We start from the raw sequence: 21,081 nt of genomic DNA, 5'->3' as shown, positions 1-21,081 counted from the left end.
CACGGGGAAATGGGAGGGAAGGAGAAGATCACTCTGCTGGAGACCAGGAAGGGTAAGAAAACAATGGCTCTGTTGCCTAAACTGAGTGCAGCTGCCGCGGGTGGGCTGGACTCAGCCTCCCCACCTGTCAGCACCTGCCCCACGGACGGGAGACTCTCACTAGAAGACGGGGCCCAAAGGCGTGAAACCATGTCAATCTAATCGAGGAGCTGAGCACATTCCATCTCTCAGCTGGCTTCTGAAAGCAAGACAGAACGACTGACTACTCTCTGCCCTCCCAGGGATACCTACCCGCTCCCAGTATACACACGGGGGAGGGTACCTGGGTTACTTCCTGGCCTACCTTTCTCCCCGGCCGACCTCCCCAGATAAACAAGCCCTCTCCCCGCACAGTCGCCAGAGCCTCACTCACTGGAAACAGGGGCAGCAAGTCCAGTCTGCACTTACGGATACCAGCCCGTGGTCCTGCCCTCCAGCCGCGACACCTCACCGGAACAGCCTGTCTGCTTTGGCCCTGACCCAGGGCCCACCACCCAAGGGAACAGTCTCGCAAGCTGGGGCTACGCTGAAGCAGAAGCTTCGACAGTCTGGCCTCTCCTACTCCCTGCTCCCGCTCTGGCCCAAGGCCAATCCTAGGATGCGGCCCTCGGGGGGAGATGAGACTGCTCTGGAGAAAGCTGTGTCTACCACTTCCTCCTGAGTGACTCCAAAAAGGCAAATGTTCCTACTTCAATAAAGCTGCCCGGGGTCCAGCGCTAGTTCTGGAACAGACTACGGCGCGCCAGGGCCTGGCCGGGTACGCACGTGTTCAGCACGTAGAGCACGGTGTGCACGATGTACGGGATCAGGTGGATGTTGCTCTCCCGGCCGCCCCCGCCCGTGTCCGCGCTGAAGGACTGCTCCATGGCGAAGCGCAAGAAGAGCAGCTTGATGTCGTGGATGTTGAGCTGGTACGTGGGCTCCCGCTGGCCAGTGCACTCCTGGAGGTAAGTGTTGTGCCTGGGAGAAGGGGACAGAGGGCGAAGTGGAAGCCAGCTTCACGGCGAAGACCCGCTGGGAAGGCAGAGCCCCCGCCGGCCAGATGGGTGCGAAGGTTACGCGACGGACAGGGAACGACAGGGAGAGTAGAGGACGGGGCAGGGCTGGGGCACGAGCACAGCGCCCTTTCATTTCTGCTCTCACTAAATGAGATGTTCTCCAAGCTCTGATGAGAACGCACTGGTCTGGGGACCCACTCCTTGATAGACTAACGTCACAGAACATACCGTGCCCACAACTGGAAGTACATTTCGGAAGAAGAAAAGTAGGGCTTATCCACTCTGCCAAGGTGACCTATCCATAAGGATTATCTATTCAACCTCCATGAAGAAGAAAAAAGGTTTCTCTGCATTAATGCACCTCACCACCTCCCTGGGCTGTGCCCGACCAGCTCTGGGCCTGGGTTTCTGACACACGGACAGCAGCTCAATGTGGCCCAGTGGGACCTGCATCAGCATCACTGCCGAGCGCCTGGTCCCTGAGCTCAACAACAGGACTCAGGACGCGCACCACTGTCCTAGGCACCCATAAGGGACGAGGACCTCAAAGAGGGCTCCGCTGCTCCACTCTGGATTTTAGGACAAGAGCAGCTTTGAAAGGAGACCAATATTCCCCGAGCTGTTAAGCTATTTTCATTATTGAAACCTCAGAGGAACGGAAGTTAACTCTGGGAAATTCTGGCCTCGAGGATCAAGTCAGGGATCCTGTGTCTTGAGTCCTAAGATCAGGAAAGAAGGGCAGGCAGCAGAAAACCAGAGATTCCTCCCGGGGCCCAAGCGCTGAGGATGCAGGGTCCTCCCAGCAGAGTCACCCCTGCTCCAGGCAGCTCCCGTGAGCATTCGAGGATGGACATGGGTCTCCGATGACAGGGCTGAGCTGATGGCTGATCTTCCTCCATCTCCTGGGAAACCCCCCCACCTTTCTTTGGCGACACCACACAGCGTGTGGGATCTCTCTGTACCCCAACCAGGGACTGAACCTGTGCCCTTGGCAGTGAAAGCACAGACCCTAACCACTGGACCACCAGGGAGGTCCCGACCTCCTCTTTCCCACCACGCCCCATGCTCCACACTCACCTCGCCAGGCAGGTGGCAAAAGCTGACTCGGGGACGTGGGGCCCCCAGACCGGAAGGAGCCCGTTGCACTTGGTGTTGGCGTTCTGCAGGGCGGCACTTTCCCACTCTTCCCGGCCTCGAGCCAGCCTGGATTGGGAGGGGAGCAGGGACAAGTGACTACCGACTCCGCAGAGGAGCAGCCACTTGTGGCCACAAGATGGTGAATGCCGGCCCCACAGCCTCCGGTAGGCAAGCCTGCTCTCACCAGCCCTGGGCCAAAAGTCAAGTGCATTTTCCCAGGAATGGTTCTGGGGCCTATAAGGCTAAAGGCAGGACACCCTACTTCCCAAAGCCTAAGGAACAGAATTCAAACTTCAGGGCTGGCAGCCCCAGCCCCTCCCAGGCCGGGGCCTCCCGCAAGCTGCCTGCTCCCCTGAAGGCCCCCAGGTCTGGGAAGAAGTACACGTGGGGCAGGCCTGTGGGAGCTGTCCCGCAGGAAGCAGGCCCACCTGACGGCCGCCAGGTGGCAATCGTAATGCACGATGTTGAAGTGGGACACAGTGCTGTAGCCCTGCTGCTTCCGGGGCTTGTTCTCCATCTCTTCCAAGGCGACCCGCTTGGTGAAGGTGTAAATGCCCAGGACCTTAGTGGGCTGCAAAGACAAGGAAAGAGGAAGAGAGGGGAGAGGCTCCACGGCAGGCTCTGGAAGGAGGGGAAGCAGAGCAGAGGGAACCCCGGGGCTGCATTCCCACGAGGGGCTGTGCTCACGAGTACGGGACAGTCAGCCCTGCAGTCACTTGGTCGGCACTCGGCGGGGCACAGCCCCGGTGAGATGAGGGCTGTGGGGAGTGACCAAAATAAGGTGGGTGCTGTGCGGACAGAGGGGCAGAAATGCAACATGGAGCGTCCTTTCCTTTTTGCTGCATTCACCTGCCTTCCTGGTAAGTCACTTGTTTTTCAAAACTGACCAGAAAACCCCACGGAGCCTGTGTCACCCCGGGACTTACAGGCCTTGATCCCCGGCCGCCTGCCATTCAGCAGGCTGGGGAGTGAGGAAGTCAACTCGAGCTGGAGAGGAAAAGGGCACCCCTGAGGCCTCAGGGCAGCAAACTGGCCACCTGCTGCTCTGCTCCCGGGCGGTAAAGCGAGTCTGGTGGCGCCGAGAAAGCTGAGGTCCTGACCTTCTTGCCAGGTTACCTGAACAGGGGCAGCATGGTGTCTTAGCAGCCCCGGCTCTGAACTGGCCTAGAGCTCTGCCTTTGCTACGGGTACTGTTTTCTCATCCACACATGAGGGCTCTTCATTACACGTTTAAAGAGAAAGTTACTCAGCTGACATAAAGGCTCTGGGCACAGGGCCTGACTCAATGAGCGGCAGCTGGGGCTGCTGCGGACGGTTCAGATCAGTCTGCCTGCCGCCTCTGAAGAGGACGGCTGGTCCTCAGATGTGAGCCCCGGCGGGGCCCGGCAGCGTACCTGGAACTTGTAGCCCTCCCTGCAGATGCAGCATGTGAGGCCCGGCTCCTCGATCAGCTCCTCCATCTGCTTCAGCAGTGCCGTCTTCGTCACCACCTGGCCCTTCTCGTTGGTCTGCAAGGGGGGCCCAGGGGGCAGGTCAGACGGGGCTGCCGCCCACCCTCCCCACGGGCCCAGGACACGCGGGCACACGCTGACCCTCCACATATGGGGAAAGGACGGCTGCGCTGAAAGGAAATCTCTTCGCGTGGCTTCTAATGAGGGTGCAGACCCAGATCCGCCTGCTCTTCTCTCCCCACAGGAACCAGGGAAGCAGAGGAAACCATCCGGCTGGAACCCTGGCCAGTGGCCGCCTGCCACCAGAAAGGCCCCCTCTTTGTGCCAGCAAGACCAGGCCTCGGCTGCTGAGGGCTGCAGCGCATGATTCATTTACTGTTCCCACGAGAGTTTTAAATCTGCTGACAGAGTTCGCCGGCTGGAGACAGCCTCACAGGGTTGCAGCCTCCTCCAAGGGGGCAGTGAGGAGAGCCCAGAGCCCCTCTGTCACCCAGACCTGGGTTCAAACGCCCACCAGCCACGTATTAGCTATGAGCCTTGGCCTGCTTACTGCACCTCTCAACCCCAACTAGTTCATCTGAAAAATGGGTACAATGTCAACCTCACAGACCCACACAGGGGGCTTACACCACATCTTACAACGGCCATCCCCATCTCTAAAGTCGCTGTAAATCTGAGCCGTCTGGCCTCTGCAGCACAGCACAGAGCAGTGAGAGCCACATCTCTAAGCAAAGCGTCCGGCACGGCGCCTCGCCCCCCACCGCCCCACCCCCCAGCCGCATCTTCAGCACGCCCAACCCCGGCTCCTAGAGCCCCCGTCAACAGGCGCGGCCCGGGCGGGTGGTACCGTCATGCCCAGCGTGCCCAGCGCCTTCTGCCGCATGGCCATGGCCAGGCGCTTCTTCTCGGCCCGGGTCTCCCTGCGGGCCGCGTCGATCTTCCTGTTCACATCCGGGTGCTCCCGCAACGCCTCCAGCAGGTTCTCGGCCAGGGTCCCGATGCCCTCGTCGCTGGACACCTGCTCCAGTTTGTGCAGGCTTGTGATGGAGTCGGTTCCAATCAGAACCTGCCAAGATAGGACCAGAGAGCTGACGGCCAAGTACACAGGCAAGTGTTCTTCTCAGGAGCTTCAAGGTTGGAGAAAAACAAGCACGATGTGCACGGTCTCACGTCGTCTGCTTGGTTTCGATCGGACCCTTTCATCTTACGCTTCGAGAGATTTGGACACGGAAGTTAGACTCTGCCACCGACCCGAGCAGTCACCACGCTCTGCAGTCCTCAATACCCCCGGCTACAAAATGGGGGCAGGCCAGGGTCGCTGTGACGACTAAATCAGATAAAGCACCCAGCACAGCAAATGTGAACAGGGCTCAGGTCAGACGCTCCAGAGAAGCGGCATCTGACAAGGCCTCAGCGGCGAACTCAGCAACCGCACCAAGGAGGGCTGGCCCCGCCGCTGACGGGGGCTGTGCTGCGTGCTGCATCCGGGCCCCCAGGCCCACCAAACCCAGGAGCACAGGCGTTTTCTCAACTGGAGTATTCCAGACACACAAGCACACGTGGGAGTAGGAAAGAGAAAAAGCCTAGTAACAAATGCAAACCGAAAGACCCCAGGCTTAACAACGCTGGCAGCTGCTACGCGGCAACAGCCCACTCCCCACAGGGGTGTGAGCGCGTCGCCCCGCCAAGGGCACACGGGTCTGCTCGCTGTGAGGCCTTGCCACTCCCCAGGTCACCAATCACTACAGAGCCGACACTCAATCGAAATCTAAGTCAACCTGTGACATGGAAGTTCAGCAATCAACTCGAGTCCCTAGAGTCACTAGCTCATCAATCGAGCTTCACAGCAGGTACGTACGTGTCCACTTTGTTCTTCAGCACAACGACACGTTAGCTCATGTCTCAACAACTCTGAACGCTGAACTCATAGCTGAACAGCCTACTGAATGGTACATGCGGGCTGTTTACTGTGCAAGTGTGCGTGCACACCCATGAACGTGATGCCCCTGCCCGCCCGAAGCTTACACTCTGGTCAGGAGGGCAGACCACACACTAATAATCGAGTATCACGGACTCCCCTCCCTTCACTCACTTCCAAACCCCAGAGTTCTCGTCAATTTCAATGGCACCACCACCCCCCCGCTGCCCAGTCCAGACACTGAGCAGAGTTCCTGATTCACCCAGCTGCTTCACTGCCCACGTGCAGTCAATCTCCAAACCCCATTTACTCTGCCCCCCAGATCTCCGTGGAATCCATTCACTGTCCACCTCACTAACCGGAGTTCAGCCGCCAGGGGCTCTCATCCAGACTCTGATAAACTGTCCTTCCCGCCCCCACGTCACCACCCTGCAATTCGTCCTCCAGGGAACAGCCAGGGGCACCACCCTTGGGAGGCACCACACACTGCTCTCCTTGGGGAACGTGATGTGGACCCACGCTGATGTCTCCAGCGCCAACTCTTGCCAGGCCTCCCCCAACTGGAACTGCTCTCAGTTCCTAGAACGTTTCTAGCTCTCTCACCTCTGAGCCTTTGCAGGCATTATGTTCTCCTCTTAGAAATCCCCTTTCCTTTGACCCCTTCCCCACTGCATATTTACCTCTGATACCGGTATTTGCTCTGATACCCTATGTCCTGGGCTCTATCTTCCACCAGAGAGCAAGCTCTGGAGGACTCACACACGGAATGTTTCTTTTGCTAACACTGCTTCAGCCTAGCACAGCTCAGGTACATGACAGGCACTACACACACTCGTGGTGGAAGAAAAGTGAGTGGTCAAGAGTAGGAATGCCAAGCATCTACCTAGATGAAGCCTTATTTTAAAAAAGAATCCAATTAGTAACTTAAGAATAAGCCTGGAACCCACTGACCAGAGTTCCCAAGTCAACGTGTTGCCACTGGTCAAATTACAATTCTGTCCCTTGATTTATCCACATTCAAAATAACGATGCTACAAAGATGCGAGGAAAACGGTGGAAACGATTATGCAGGAAGAATTATCCATAAAGATGCTCTGATTATGACTATTACTACTGAACTGAAGAAAAGTTGAAACCAATGGCTATTTGAGCGAGACATATGGAAGATCTTTATTGTGGCCAATTAACCACATTTTTAGAGTTTTCAGAAAACATCACTCAATGAGAATGTGGAAACAACACAACAAAAAGGCAGCCCTGAGGACTCTCAAAACCCAACAATAAAAAACAGACGCTGCTACTAGAAGTGGGGCAAAAATACGGAAATGCTGGTCCTGAAGATGGATGGAGGCCTGTAAAGACGTGCAGTGAGTGTCATCAGCCATCAGAGAAACACAGATGAGACCACGAGACGCCGCCCTCCGTCTGTCGGCATGGCTGAAACAAAGAACAGTGCAGCCCCAGACGCTGGCGAGGATCGATAGAGCAGGGCCGCTGAGACCCTGCCGAGGGGCAGGCAGAGCAGCACAGCCCCTCCAGACAACAGTCTGGCAGCTACCTGTAGAACAAAGTAATGCAACCGCTACGCAAGCCGATGCAGCTGCAGTCCTGGGCACTTAACCCAGAGAAATGAACACTTCCTCACACGAAAGCCTGCACATGAAGCCAGCCCACTTTATTCACAATTGCCTCAAAATGGCAACGACCCTTTAGCTGGTGACGGGTAAACAGGCCACGGGGCGTCCGCACCGGGGACTACTCAGTAACGAGAAGCAACAGACCCCTGGCACACACGGCAGTCAGGATGAACGCCAGACAGCTGTGCTGAGTGAGAAAGGCCAAAGTCACACACTGCTGAATTCCACTTTGTACTCAGCATGCTAGACAGGACAGATCTAGGGAGATGGAGGCCAGGTCAGCGGCTGCCCGGAGAGGCGGATGCGGCTGGGAAGGACCACAGGAGGGAGCTCTGTGGTGACGGCGTGGATGCCGACGCCCGGGCTATGATGATTTACTACAGTTTTGCAAGATGCAGTATTGAGAGAAGCTAAGTAAAGGCGGCACATGACGTCTCTAATATTTCTCAACAACTGCACCTGAATCTAGTTATCTCAAAATAATAGGTTAATTAAAGTAATCCAGACTGGCCACCTGTCTGGGTCAATTATTATTTGTGAGAGTAACAGGTATCTCGACCCAGTGACTATCAGGGATGAGCAACACGGCGCACAGGGTGGGCCTCCCTACGAACCGAGTTCCTGGCTGCCAGCACAGAGCGGAAGCTGGCGGTGATGGTGTTACAAACGTCCCAGGGACTGTGGCCAGAAGTCAGCTTTCACCCCCCTGGCCAGCCACACCCTCACAAACGCTGCTCAGCTGAGCCAGGAGGTAACGAAGCCCCACGTAAGAATGAGCTGAATGAGGAAAACACAAATGTAACTTAATCCTCTCTGCACACAGAGAGATGAGCCAGGTGACTTCTGAGAGTCCGTCTACTCTGGGACTCTCATACATTAGGGCAGTTCCCAGCTCAAGGCTAATCGAGGCGGTCACCTTCACTCAGTCGTGGGAGATGAGCAGAGAGGGTGTGGTTCCCTCACACGCCATGTCCTGCTCCAGAATAAGGCCCCGTGCATGTTGGCCACTCACCTGGGTGGCAGGGTGCTGGATGGCCAGCCCCCGAAGAAGCCTCAAGATGAACGGCAGGGCTGGGCGAGACAAAAACTTTTTCCAGACGTCAGCGTCCAGACTGCAAAGCAGAGAGAGGCTTGTGAGCAGGCCAGAGAGGCAAAGGCCGCCCAGAAACCGGCCGGTGACTCTGGCTTGTTTAGACGTGACCACACCTTCAAGCATACTGTCAGGAGTCACAGCAGACCACCCAGCCCAGCTGAGAACCCGGGAGAAGTAAGTGCCTGAGGGGCTTCCCTAACGGGCCAGTGGCTAAGACACTGAGCTCCCCGAGCACGGGGCCCAGGAGTCACAGCAGACCACCCAGCCCAGCTGAGAACCAGGGAGAAGTAAGTGCCTGAGGGGCTTCCCTGACAGGCCAGCGGCTAAGGCGCTGAGCTCCCCGAGCAGGGGCTCAGGTTCGACCCCTGGTCAGGAAGCTAGATCCCACATGCAGCAACTAAAGATCTTGCACACTGCAGCTAACACCCAGCACAGCCAAATAAAAAGTCTTTACAAAAGAAATGAGTACTTGAAATACAAGCCAACAAACTGCCATCCTTTCCCACAGCCCCAAGGGCTGCATGGTCACCTTGACAGTTTCCAGAAGGAGAGGGTGACCCCGAGGAAGGCTGAGGGATGCCCAGATGACGGAGGAGAGAAGGAAGCAGGAGAGGGAAGGCGGGCGCGCTGCTTACTTCTTGGCACTGGGGATGTGCTTTTTCATGTAGTCCAGGGCACTCTGGGTGATTCCCTTCTGCAGAATCAGATCCTTCAGTTGATGTCCATTGCTGTTGTTCTTGATGCCAGCTGCAATTTTACAGAAGCAGTCCAGGAAGACCTTATCATCGCCACTGTGATCTTCATCATACCTGGAGGAAAGAGCAAAGGCCCTCAGAGTGCAACAGGAGCAACAAAAGCCGATCATGTCATTCTCCTGGCTCACAAGCCTCGAAGCCCTACAGCACCAACTCCTGAGCCTAACAGAAGACCTTCCCACCTGCCTCCTGCCATGCTGCCTCTTCCCTGCCACGCTCCCCGAATTCCCAACCTTCTCTCCCGTTCTCTGCTTTTGCACACGAGTCCCTCCAACCAGCTCGCCTTCTCTGCCTCACCAGCTGCTGCTTTAACACAATATATTTTCACTTTCTGCCTCCCCAGTTAGGCCAATCCCCTAGAAGGCCAGACTGGTACACAAAAGCCTAACAGAAACTCAGGTGATTCTTCCTTAGTCTCCCAGAACTGGTTCAGGGCTTTCCCGGCAACTCTCAGTTAGCTGTCTGAATCTTAGCCACGTACTTATCAAAGCTGCAGTAGGGTTTGAACCGCTCCACCAAGATCTGCATTTTCTCCACCTCCCCAAAAGAAAGGTACGGGATGATGCGAAGCAGGCCCTGGAGCACGCTAGGGTTGGAGCGGACGAAGGTGCTGTTGATCTGGTCCAAGAGCATCACGAGCTGATCTTTGTCGCCCGTGAGGAGGAGGTTGCCCTACAAGAAGAAAGGATGGAAGGCCTGTTAATATGGCCGGGACTTTGGCTGCAGTCAACAGCTGGCCCTGAAAGGTTATCCACTTCCATCAGAGCCACAGAAGTAGCCTCAGAAGAGCAGTGTCTCAGCACTTCCTGGGGAATAATCAACAGTGTGAGCTCCACCTCAAAAATTAGTTTCTAACTTTCGGCGCTGGTTCTATCATTAGTGGTCAAATACACCCATACAGGTGGTCAAAATACACCAACACAGGCTTTCCCTTCCCCAAGACAGTGTAGGCTCCCTGGTATTCATTTGGTCCTATCTCTGGCCAAAACATCAGCACCGACAAGACCACAGGAACATACAGGTGCACCAAGTGGAGAGAAGCTGAACTGGGAGTTGGAGACCTGAGTTCTAGGCATCTAACTATACAGTGTGATACCGACTGTATGATACCAAACGGCTCGCTTCGTTTCTCTAGGCCTGGAGCATCCTCAACTGTGAAATGAGGTGCTGCACTAAGGCCCCTGTCAATCAGCTGGACTAGCCGCTTTGTTTCCTCTGAATCCGTGGATTTCAGGCTTTGATGCAATGATGTCACCATCAGGAATGGTTGCCATTCCTACCAGCTGCGAAGGTTCAATCGTTCCTGGCTGACACAGCTAGACCCAAGTAAGCCAGTGGCTGGCAACGAGACGGTGCCTGTGGATGGACAGACCGGCCCCACCCACCTTGTCCTCGCTCAGGGGCTCGGCGTTGGACTCGTCCAGGATGATCTCCATGATGCTCAGCACCTGCTCGGCCACTGCGGCGCCGCCACTGTCCTTGCTCTCCTGCTCCGCCACCAGCGCCTGCGGGAGGGGGCCAGTCACACGCAGCGGCCACGGCCACGCCCCGCTAACGGGGCCCCCTCCTCCAGGCCATGTTCTTCATGGCCTCGTGCTCCCGACAATCTGTGTACACACTGCGCACGCATGTGTGTGCATGTGTGTGTGCGTACATGGGCATGCGTGGAGAGACAGACACAGTGTGTGTTTCTGAGGACAGTGGAAACAACATTTTGGTTTCTTTCTGGTCGCCCCAAGTGCGTGTATGTGCGCGTGCACGTGTGCCGCTGCATGTGTGGGGGTGAGTGTGGTGTCTTTCTGGTGGCCCCAAGTGTGTGTGTGCACGTGCGTGTGTGTTGCTGCATGTTGTGTGGGTGTGTCGCTACGTGTGTGTGTGGTGTCTTTCTGGTCACCCCAAGTGTGTGTGTGTGTGTGTGTGTGTGTGTATGCGTGTGCGTGTGCATGTGAATGTGTGTGTTGCTGCGTGTGTGTGTGGGGGGTGTGTGTGTGGTTTCTTTCTGGTTGCCCCGTGTGTGTGTGTGTGTGTGTGTGCGCGTCGCTGCGTATGTGTGTCACTGCATGTGTGTGTGGTTTCTTTCTGGTCACCCTGAGGTGAATGGCACCAATTTCCGACTGGGGTGCAGTCAGGACTGCTGCAGGGACTAACTTCCTCCTGCTTCTGAGTTCAGGAAAGAAGCAAGGATGCTCCTGTGTGCTGTGGCGGCAGCAAGGGTGAGCCAGCAGGGGGATAAGGGGCAGCCTGCATAATTCAAGCCTCTGTGCCCATCGGTCAGACAGATGGGAGGTTTGCAAAGGTCACCAATCCATATCATCTGGGGCAGGGTGGGATGTCTTCCCCAACCCCTGCTTATCCCTCAGCTTCTGCAGCCCGCACTCTACCAGGTTGAGGGTCCCCAGCATGACGTTCAAGGTGTTCATCTCCAGCTTGACCAGCTGCTGCCGGTTGACTTTCACCTTCACGCAGTAACTGAACAACTTCAGCAGCACCTGATAAGAGAAGCCAGTCGGAACCCGTGAGAGCACCCGACGATGAAGGGGTGGGGACAAGCGGGAAAGAGATACCCTAAGAAGGGCAGAGGGGCCGTGCCACCACCAGCAGACACTCCTGAAATACACAGGAGGGTGAGGTTTCTTGAGGGAGACACAACACGGCGGCTGGGGTCGCCTATCGGCCTGGCACTTAAACGGCAGAGTTCTCCAGCAGTAGCTCCCGTGGGCTGGGTCTGTCTCTACCCCTCTCAGACAGGGCAGTGACACCAATTCCTAGTGGAACAGGCGATGCTCGGTTGCCTTGGGCGAAACTCCAGTACTAACTCAGACCCTGAACTGACAGTAAACAAAAAGATCCTAAAGCTCGTGACCCACAGGGGCTCTGAACCATGCATCTCATCTAAGGCACGGGTATAATAATTAATGGAGGTGGAAAATAATAGTGCAAGATGCATGGTGCCTTTAGAATCGCCTACTTCTCAACGAGATAGCTGGATGGATGACCAGACAAAATCCTACCAAACAATTACTTACTTACAAAATCCACTTAAATAATGAGAACGTTAGGAATGACTGACACAAGCGCAATTTTGGGTGGACAGACAATTAGACATTGGTGTCCGCAGGTGACTGGAGAAGCAAGCAGAAGGCGTGCTCTCACACTGGTGTTCCGGAGGAGTGGTCAGGAAGAGAGCCCTGGGGGAAGGACCCTGAGGCATGGAGGGCCAGGGCAACGGCCAGGTTGGTCCCTGGCATGCACCGGTCCACCGCACCATGCTGCCCGCTGGGGTTAAATGGCAGCGGCCGGCCTGTCCACGGGGGCCCCTCCAGAAGAGGAGGGCTGGTCCTGTCTTGCTGCCTCAGACTCACCGTTAGAAGATGGCGTCCCTGCTTGAAATCTTTGATCCCTGCCAGTCTGTTAAGCATGCACTCCAGGCCCCCACACTGGGCCATCACACCAGCCATCTTGTACACTTCTTCTTCATCCTCTTCTTCATCTGAGAGGGAAGGAAAGCCAAGCGAAAACGGAGGTGAAGCCCGGAATAGAGCACAGCCCTCGTCCAGGCTGACAGCTCTTCTCTTTCCCAATAAAGGGGGTCAGTACTGGGTATTAAACTACATTGTCTTGCTCCTGATGGCTCTTTTTTAAATTTCAAGGTAATTAAAATTGCTTATTCAAATATGTGAAAATATAAGCACTACAACCACCTTTAAAAAAAGCCCTAAATAAATAAACCTGAGCTTCTTTGGTGCTAATTTCATTTCCTCCCTAAGTTCCCACCCACCCTCAATACCAGAGGTATCCAAACGAGGCTGTAAATGACTGTATTCTTCCTCAGAGAAGAAACAATGCCCCTACTTCTGAAGAGAATTCCTAGAGTACCTGCCCCGAACACCCCTGAAGCCTCAGAACGTGAACTGCCACTGGTCCCAAATCTCAGACCCAATGTGCAGCAGCGTCTGTGGAAGGCTGTACCTGTGGTGGAGTCCAGGGACTCGATAAACTCCTCGGTGGCATCCCCCAGCAGCCCCCGCATCCGATAAACAATCCTCATGGGCTCTCCCTAAGAGGAGGAGGTTGGAGAAAGACTTGTAAACGGGCCCAGAAAATGCAAAGGACCCAACACCTGGTCTGCTTAATTTAACGAACACTTCAGCAGTATAGACAACTCCTATTCTTCGTGAGGTCTTAACCACAGAATATACAATCCCAATGCCCTACAACTCACTTAGGGGAAAGGAAGCTCATTTTATGTAGGGTCTACCATAAGCCTGGAATTGTGTAAAGCACTTTATAGACACTACTTAATTTAGTTTCATTAAATACATATAATAGCTGTTAACAACTGTGATTTATTGTTTTACTCTGTGTTGCCCCAGAAAAACATCTATTTCTGCTTTATTGACTATGCCAAAGCCTTTGACTGTGTGGATCACAAGAAACTGTGGAAAATACTGAAAGAGATGGGAATACCAGACCACCTGACCTGCCTCTTCAGAAACCTATATGCAGGTCAGGAAGCAACAGTTAGAACTGGACATGGAACAGACTGGTTCCAAATAGGAAAAGGAGTAGTCAAGGCTGTATATTGTCACCCTGCTTATTTAAATTCTATGCAGAGTACATCATGAGAAACCCTGGGCTGGAGGAAGCACAAGCTGGAATCAAGATTGCTGGGAGAAATATCAATAACCTCAGATATGCAGATGACACCACCCTTACGGCAGAAAGTGAAGAGGAGCTAAAAAGCCTCTTGATGAAAGTGAAAGAGGAGAGTGAAAAAGTTGGCTTAAAGCTCAACATTCAGAAAATGACGATCATGGCATCTGGTCCCATCACTTCATGGGAAATAGATGGGGAAACAGTGGAAACAGTGTCAGACTTTATTTTTGGGGGATCCAAAAATCACTGCAGATGGTAACTGCAGCCATGAAATTAAAAGACGCTTACTTCTTCGAAGGAAAGTTATGACCAACCTAGATAGCATGTTGAAAAGCAGAGACGTTACTTTGCCAACAAAGGTCCGTCTAGTCAAGGCTCTGGTTTTTCCAGTGGTCATGTATGGATGTGAGAGTTGGACTGTGAAGAAAGCTGAGCGCCGAAGAATTGATGCTTTTGAACTGTGGTGTTGGAGAAGACTCTTGAGAGTCCCTTGGACTGCAAGGAGATCCAACCAGTCCATTCTAAAGGAGATCAGTCCTGGGTGTTCTTTGGAAGGACTGATGCTAAAGCTGAAACTCCAATACTTTGGCCACCTGATGCGAACAGTTGACTCCCTGGAAAAGACTCTGATGCTGGGAGGGATTGGGGGCAGGAGGAGAAGGGGACGACAGAGGATGAGATGCATGAATGGCATCACCAATGTGATGGACATGAGTTTGAGTGAACTCCGGGAGCTGGTGATGGACAGGGAGGCCTGGCGTGCTGTGGTTCATGGGGTTGCAAAGAGTCAGACACGACTGAGCGACTGAACTGAACTGAAGCCCTATGCTAAGGCTTTCCGAGGTGGTGCTAGTGGTAAAGAACCTGCCTGCCAAAGCAGGAGACATGAGACAGGGTTCAATCCCTGGGTCAGGAAGGTCCCCTGGAGGAGGGCATGGTATATACCCACTCCAGTATTCTTGCCTGGAGAATCCCACGGACAGGGGAGTCTGGCAGGCTGCAATCCATAGGTTCACAAAGAACTGGACATGACTGAAGCAGCTTAGCAAGTAGACACCCACACAAGCCCTACACTAATTAGGCACTTCATATTATCCTTTTACACAAGGTTACACAGCTTGTTCAAAGTCATTCAGCTATAAGCCAGGTACTGATTCCAAGCCTATGCCTCCTTCAGAATTATAAAATCTCTCTAATCAATAGGGACCACTACTCAAAGAATCAGGTCAAGGGAAGTCAGTAAGATCAAAAGGCTTTGACTCAAGTCTCAGAAATCAAAACAAGAAAACAGAATACATCCATCTTTGCCTATGGAGATCCTGAGAGCTTCATATAACCATACAGCAAGGACTAGATTCATCCAAATCTCAAGCTAAAACCTACAACTTGATAGAATGATTGGAAATAAGTCTTGAATTATAAGATGACAGCAACCTTCCTGAACTGAGGGATCATGAGACTTTACTATCCGCCAGGTACTGACTAGGCACTCCAGCCTATACACTCTTAGGAATTACCCTCATTTTGGAGGTGAGAAACGGGGGACTGAAGTCACACTCCAGGAAATTAAGGGTGAGCAGGTACCACACTAATCCATGCTGCCTGTCGCTAAGCCATGCTCAGCCTCAGGAGAGAAAATCTTGGAGGGAAAGAACCTGTCGGGCCAGGCCTCAGAGTGTATCTAGCTGTGGAAGCCCAGTGAGAACTAAGAGAGGGAACAGCCACAGACCATGGACAGAAAGGGAGGGACATGAGACACAGGCCCTGGTGAGCGGCTGAAGAGGTGGGCTGTTTATCAGGAAATAAGGGGGACGTAAGGAGAGAAACTGATGAAAGCCAGGGTGAAAGGCTGCTCCCAACTCTGGACTTCGCCACAAGAAACCCTTGGTGGATGAAGCATTAACATGAGAAACAAATGATCCCCAACTACTGCCTCCCGGTTCAAAATGGGAGGCTGCCCATGCGTATTCTTTGGGTCCTATACCACCATTTACAAGGGTGCCCGTAGAAGCCTGGTCTTAATTTTTAGGTGCATCAGGGACTAAACCTGCACCATTCAGTTTCGAGGCTGAAATGTCAGTGGCAAGATGCAGTGGATGGAGAAGTCTTCTGTGTATTTACCTGTGCTATATCCACTCAACGGGCAGTAAACCAGCAATACACAATGACCAGGATTCCCAGCACAGTGGGAGAACAGAATAGAGAAAAGTACAAGTATGTAACAAATGGAGGCCAAAATGTACTGTTCAGTTCAGTTCAGTTGCTCAGTCGTGTCTGACTCTTTGCGACCCCATGAATCGCAGCACACCAGGCCTCCCTGTCCATCACCAACTCCCGGAGTTCACTCAGACTCAGTCCATCGAGTCAGTGATGCCATCCATGCATCTCATCCTCTGTCGTCCCCTTCTCCTCCTGCCCCCAAGTCCTCCCAGCATCAGAGTCTTTTCCAATGAGTCAACTCTTCACATCAGGTGGCCAATGGAGTTTCAAGCTTTAGCATCATTCCTTCCAGTGAATATTCAGGACTGATTTCCTTTAGAATGGACTGGTTGGATCTCCTTGCAGTCCAAGGGACTCTCAAGAGTGTTCTCCAACACCACAGTTCAAAAGCATCAATTCTTCAGAGCTCAGCCTTCTTCACAGTCCAACTCTCACATCCATACATGACCACTGGAAAAACCATAGCTTGACTAGACGGACCTTTGTTGGCAAAGTAATGTCTCTGCTTTTCAATATGCTATCTAGGTTGGTTATAACTCTTCTTCCAAGGAGTAAGCGTCTTTTAATTTCATGGCTGCAGTTACCATCTGCAGTGATTTTGGAGCCCAAAAAACATACTGTTAGTAACTACCAATTTAGCTTTTCAGACTCTACAGAAATATTCGAGACTAACGACAGAAAAGTTCACTGTACTCCACTGGTACACTAGTTTGCTGTAATTCAATTAGATGATTCATTTATTAAATATCCCCCTAATAGAAGAAAAGGGAAGAAAGAAAAGGAGAGGAGCGAGACAGGAAATAGAGACGAGACTAAGAAAAGAGGCAGGAGGGGGGAAGAGGACCAGCTGACTGTTCCGATCGGACAGACAGAACTGAGGGGCCAGAAGGGCCAATGCGCTGCACTCCCTTCATTTCCCTTTCTCACTCCTTCAAAACAACTGCCTTTCGAGTCTCAATTCCCCAGTTGGTAAAACAGAAACTATGCTCCTCGACGCCACGCTGGAACATGTTCTGAAAGGTGGGCAAGTCCATCAAAAGCTGAGAATCAACCTCGGTGCCCACATGGAAAGGGAACCCAACAGCAGGTGCTCCCCGTCACAGGGCTTCCTCACTCTGCTGGCCGCCCGGCTGCGAAGCCAGGGCTGCTCTCCCCTTCCTGCAGCTCCTCGCCCTTCCCCAGGCAGCGGCCCCACGAGGAGGACAAGGCGACGGCTTTTCCCACGCTAACACGACCAGGAAGTTCAGATCCTTCAGTGCTGCTGCAAGCTGGGCACACGATCGTTACCATGTCTGGAAGCCAACCCACACCGCAGGCAAGAAAACGAGCACGCACCTCGTTTGTGGTACACCAGACCTTCTTGTAAACCTCAGCCACAGGGAGGTCCAGACTAATGATTTTATTGTTCACTAGAAGCTGAATGGAAAAGAAGATGAGGCTGTTATTCCAAAGAATCGTCAGGCAAGCACATTTTAAGATCAAAGGGTGCTTTACCGATTATCATCTATGCATTACGGACCTACTGACTCTCCCTCTCTAAAAATGCACGTGTGTGAACATCACACACAATTTTGTGCACAATTTCAGGGGTTCCAAATAGCCTTAACCCAAACCATGGACTCCCTGGTTTAAAAGCCCTGCTGAGCACCTTCTATCCCAAGTCCATTTCAGCTCAGCACCAGAAGGGGCAGCTTTCTCCATTTCACCCAACGCGTTTTTCACCATGCATGTGGTAACAGCAGATCCCAGTGTCGTCTGCCAGAAGGTACCAGGTACAGGGCCAGAACCTGCGCTGGGGCTAATTTGCCAGTATCTGGGGAGCTTGGTTAGCCTGGAATCACTGGAGGCCTCTCCCACAGCAGCAAGAACAACGAAAGCCTGTGCCCTAACAAGCTACAGCCATCTGCTCATTACCACACACCAGGCAGCGGAAGAGCCCTTTACAGGTGAGGCAGGCAGGCGGGAATCATGGAGCTGCATTTAAAGATGCCCAGGGCTGACCAGCCCCTGAGGGAGAGGAAGCCTAACCACGGCAGGGCTGTGCTATGCTCATTACCTCCATCCCGCTGTCATCCTCCAGCAGAGCCACCAAGTCACAGTCCTGGCAGATCTTGTTCTTTATGTCCCGCATGAGGGGCCCGATGCCTGGCTCGTTGCTGCTATACGGGTTCCCAGGCATTCTGCCCTGTAAGAAGTCTTCCTGCTGGGGATCCTTCTCCAGGGTCACAAAAAACTCAGTGACTTCATTCTCTTCCTAAAGGACACAGAGAAGGAAGCAGAAGGGATGGCATGAGTACATGCGCAGAGACCACTCACATTCAGAGCACACTGCCTTGTTCACGGACACCCAGGGAGGCACACCAGACTCATCCAGCCCCTTATACACTTAAAGACAAAAGGGCAGGAAGCTCAGAGGTGATTCAAAAACCCCAAATATAATTCAAAGAGCCTTAAAGAGCAGGCATCTTCTCTGAAACTCAAGGGTGGGTTAGGAGAGAGAAAGCCTAACCAAATACGCAGATGAGGAGTGCCCCACGAAAGCTGGATCACTGACATGAGGGGACGAAGCTCCCCTCCTGCTCGTCCCACGCAAAACCAGCCCGGGGCCAGGTGACTCTGTCACTGGTGGCCCTCTGGTCAAGAAAACGGCCTTCTGTGTATCATGTGATACTCAGGGGTCTCTCATCATTAACTGATGAGACTGATGCACTCCACCCTTCCTCAGTAACAGAAGGGGATCTATGCAGTTCAGGCTGCAGATACACCTTCACGGGTGCATGCGTGCACAGAATGTAGGCAGGGAAAACGGGGAGAGAGCGAGAAGGCCCATCTGCCCACTCAGGGCTGCTTCTTTCACAGGATCGTGGACGGACAAACACCAGGATTTGGGCAATGGGAGGTTAGACCTGGCTCAAAAGAAAAAGACTGATTTTGACTTTCAACCTAGGAAATGGGACAAGGAACGGCTTTAGATTTCTTCCCATCATTAGGATTGGGAAAATCATGAGGTTGCCTCTGCTTTACGGGTGGAGCTTCCTGAAAACACTGACTGAACGGGTCACTGCTGTGATGATGACCCACGACTACGATGAACCACCACGGCTTGTGCTCACGGGGTAGATGATGCTGCAGAGCCTCTCGAAGATGAAGACCGGGGTCCGGGAGTCGTCCAGATTGTAGCGCTTGGCTGTCTCAATGCACACGGCCATGAAGGCCTTGGTTTCCGATTCTGTACCTGCCGGAAGTCAACGTGGCCAAGTCAGTCAGGAAGGAGCTGCACGCACAGAAGCTGAGGTGAGACTCATCACTGACAGAGCCTCTCTGCCTGGTGAGCGGCAACATCAGTATTTCAACTGGAAACCTGAAGCTGACGGATTCTTGCACTGAGTCCGCACTCCACCTGAGGCCTTCACACCCAAGGCGACACAGTGCATCACACCTGGCTGTGCACAGGTCCCCTCCCTCTGGGAATCATAACCCTGCATCCTCTTGCCCAAAAGAGGTACTCAAGAACGTGAAACAGTGGTCCTAACTGAGCTCCTGTCAAAGCAAAAGGAAGCGGCAGTTTTCAGTTTCAAAAAGATTAGGTAGATGGCCCTCCAGAAGCCAAACAGATAACTTCAAGCCATACGTTCTTGCAAAGGGTCCAGCTGACAAGGTCACAAACCAGCTCAGCATGGCAGCTAAAAATGGCACCAGAAGGACTTCCATGTCTGGCAATAAAGCAGACTATGTCCCCTGACCTACTTTTCACTCCTCCACTTAAAAACAATTTAAAATAGTGGGGAAAAAATAAAAAGGCATCAGTGGACTGCTACACTGGCAAAGAAAGCCACAGCTCCAAAATTAGGAAAAACCAGGAACCCAGGGAGGTCAGCAAAGCACTCAGGCTATTTTTTGCCATGAGCATTGGTTTCCAAAACCTGCCAGGATTTGAGAGCTGGATACAAAGCCCCAGATCGCCCAAGAGGGAGAATCTGGCAGGAACCACCGCCTACACACACAGGTCTGGTACCCCCGAGAGCTACACCCTTGGGAGAGGTACGGGGTGCCCAGTCATGTCTGACGCTCTGTTGCCCTGCGGACTATAGCCCCACCAGGCTCCTTTGTCCGTGGGATTTTCCAGGCAAGAACACCCCAATCCAGGGGATCTCTCTGACCCAAGGATGGAACCCACACCTCCTGCAATGGCAGGCAGATTCTTTGCCACCATGCCGCCTGGGAAGCCCTCTTTGGTATAAGCATCAATTAAAAATAACTATTCTTTTCCCCCAAGCAAATCAATGAAAGCACACTGTCTTGCCTTAAAATGTAGCACTGAACAGAGGGGAAGAAAAATCTCCTCTGAGCACTCATAACAAGCTGTCCCTCACAGAGGTCTGTGGCTCAAACTATGTAGGCGATCTGAAAACTCTAAGTTCAGAACTTTGTTGAAGGTGGCCCTGGGTTGGCCATGCCCTGCGCTGCTTCACAGAGGCAGCTACAAATCGTCTCCGGAAAAACCCATCTTTGACTCAGGTCCCGAAGAGTTTCCACAAAACACAAGCTCACAGTACCAAAAAAAAAAAACATAAAATGCAAGATTTAAAGCAAAGCACCAAAGGCAAGAGCCAGAATAACAACAGGATCAGATTAATAGATATTTCATGTTTTAGAATTAGCAGATACGGAAATGTTTGTTATGCTGAAAGACTATAAAAGAGACAGAAAATGTCTGCAAAAGACTAGACACAATAAAATCTACATAAAATTGCAAGAATTTGATGGGTAGATTAAACAGATAACACAGAGTGAAGAAAAAATAAACTAAACGATATGTTATAGGATGGAAGAAATTATCCAAAATCAACATAAAGATACAATGAGACGGACACTATGAAAGAGGGAGGTGGAGTCCCACAAGGACAAGGAGAGAGAACAGAGTAGAGGCAGCCGAAGCCACAGCGGCTGAGAATCTTCTAGAGCCAACGAAGGACACCAGGCTGAGAACTCTTGACCTCTCCCTGCCCTGTGAGCTCAATACAGAAAGTCCAGGACCTTCCTGGTAGTCCAGTGGCTAAGAACCTGACGGACAGGGCAGGGGTCATGGGTTCAATCCCTGGTCTGGAAGACTCCACATGCCACAGGGCTTAGCCCGTGTGCCCCAACTACTGAAGCCCGTGTGCACGAACGAAGAA

The 21,081-nt window shown here is 52.9% G+C and overlaps 1 protein-coding gene across 1 annotated transcript in view; it reads right to left on the bottom strand.

Annotated features, from left to right (window-relative positions):
- The window catches only part of UBR4 (ubiquitin protein ligase E3 component n-recognin 4), a 130,999-nt gene that overhangs the window by 8,649 nt on the left and 101,269 nt on the right, over positions 1–21,081 (bottom strand). Inside the window, exons 88-102 of the mRNA XM_068967896.1 lie at positions 19,018–19,139; positions 17,961–18,158; positions 17,240–17,320; positions 12,998–13,085; positions 12,391–12,518; positions 11,410–11,517; positions 10,414–10,533; positions 9,510–9,700; positions 8,909–9,082; positions 8,193–8,292; positions 4,473–4,691; positions 3,569–3,682; positions 2,603–2,745; positions 2,115–2,240; positions 805–999 (exon numbers count right to left, since the gene is read on the bottom strand). Coding sequence (XP_068823997.1) covers positions 805–999; positions 2,115–2,240; positions 2,603–2,745; positions 3,569–3,682; positions 4,473–4,691; positions 8,193–8,292; positions 8,909–9,082; positions 9,510–9,700; positions 10,414–10,533; positions 11,410–11,517; positions 12,391–12,518; positions 12,998–13,085; positions 17,240–17,320; positions 17,961–18,158; positions 19,018–19,139 — 2,107 coding nt within the window. The remainder of the gene's footprint in view (positions 1–804; positions 1,000–2,114; positions 2,241–2,602; positions 2,746–3,568; positions 3,683–4,472; positions 4,692–8,192; positions 8,293–8,908; positions 9,083–9,509; positions 9,701–10,413; positions 10,534–11,409; positions 11,518–12,390; positions 12,519–12,997; positions 13,086–17,239; positions 17,321–17,960; positions 18,159–19,017; positions 19,140–21,081) is intronic.

This window comes from Capricornis sumatraensis, chromosome 3 (genome assembly GCF_032405125.1).
Source record: "Capricornis sumatraensis isolate serow.1 chromosome 3, serow.2, whole genome shotgun sequence".
NCBI lineage: Eukaryota > Metazoa > Chordata > Mammalia > Artiodactyla > Bovidae > Capricornis > Capricornis sumatraensis.
Note: the sequence above shows the minus strand (reverse complement) of the source record. Positions and strands in the feature narration are given on the sequence as shown.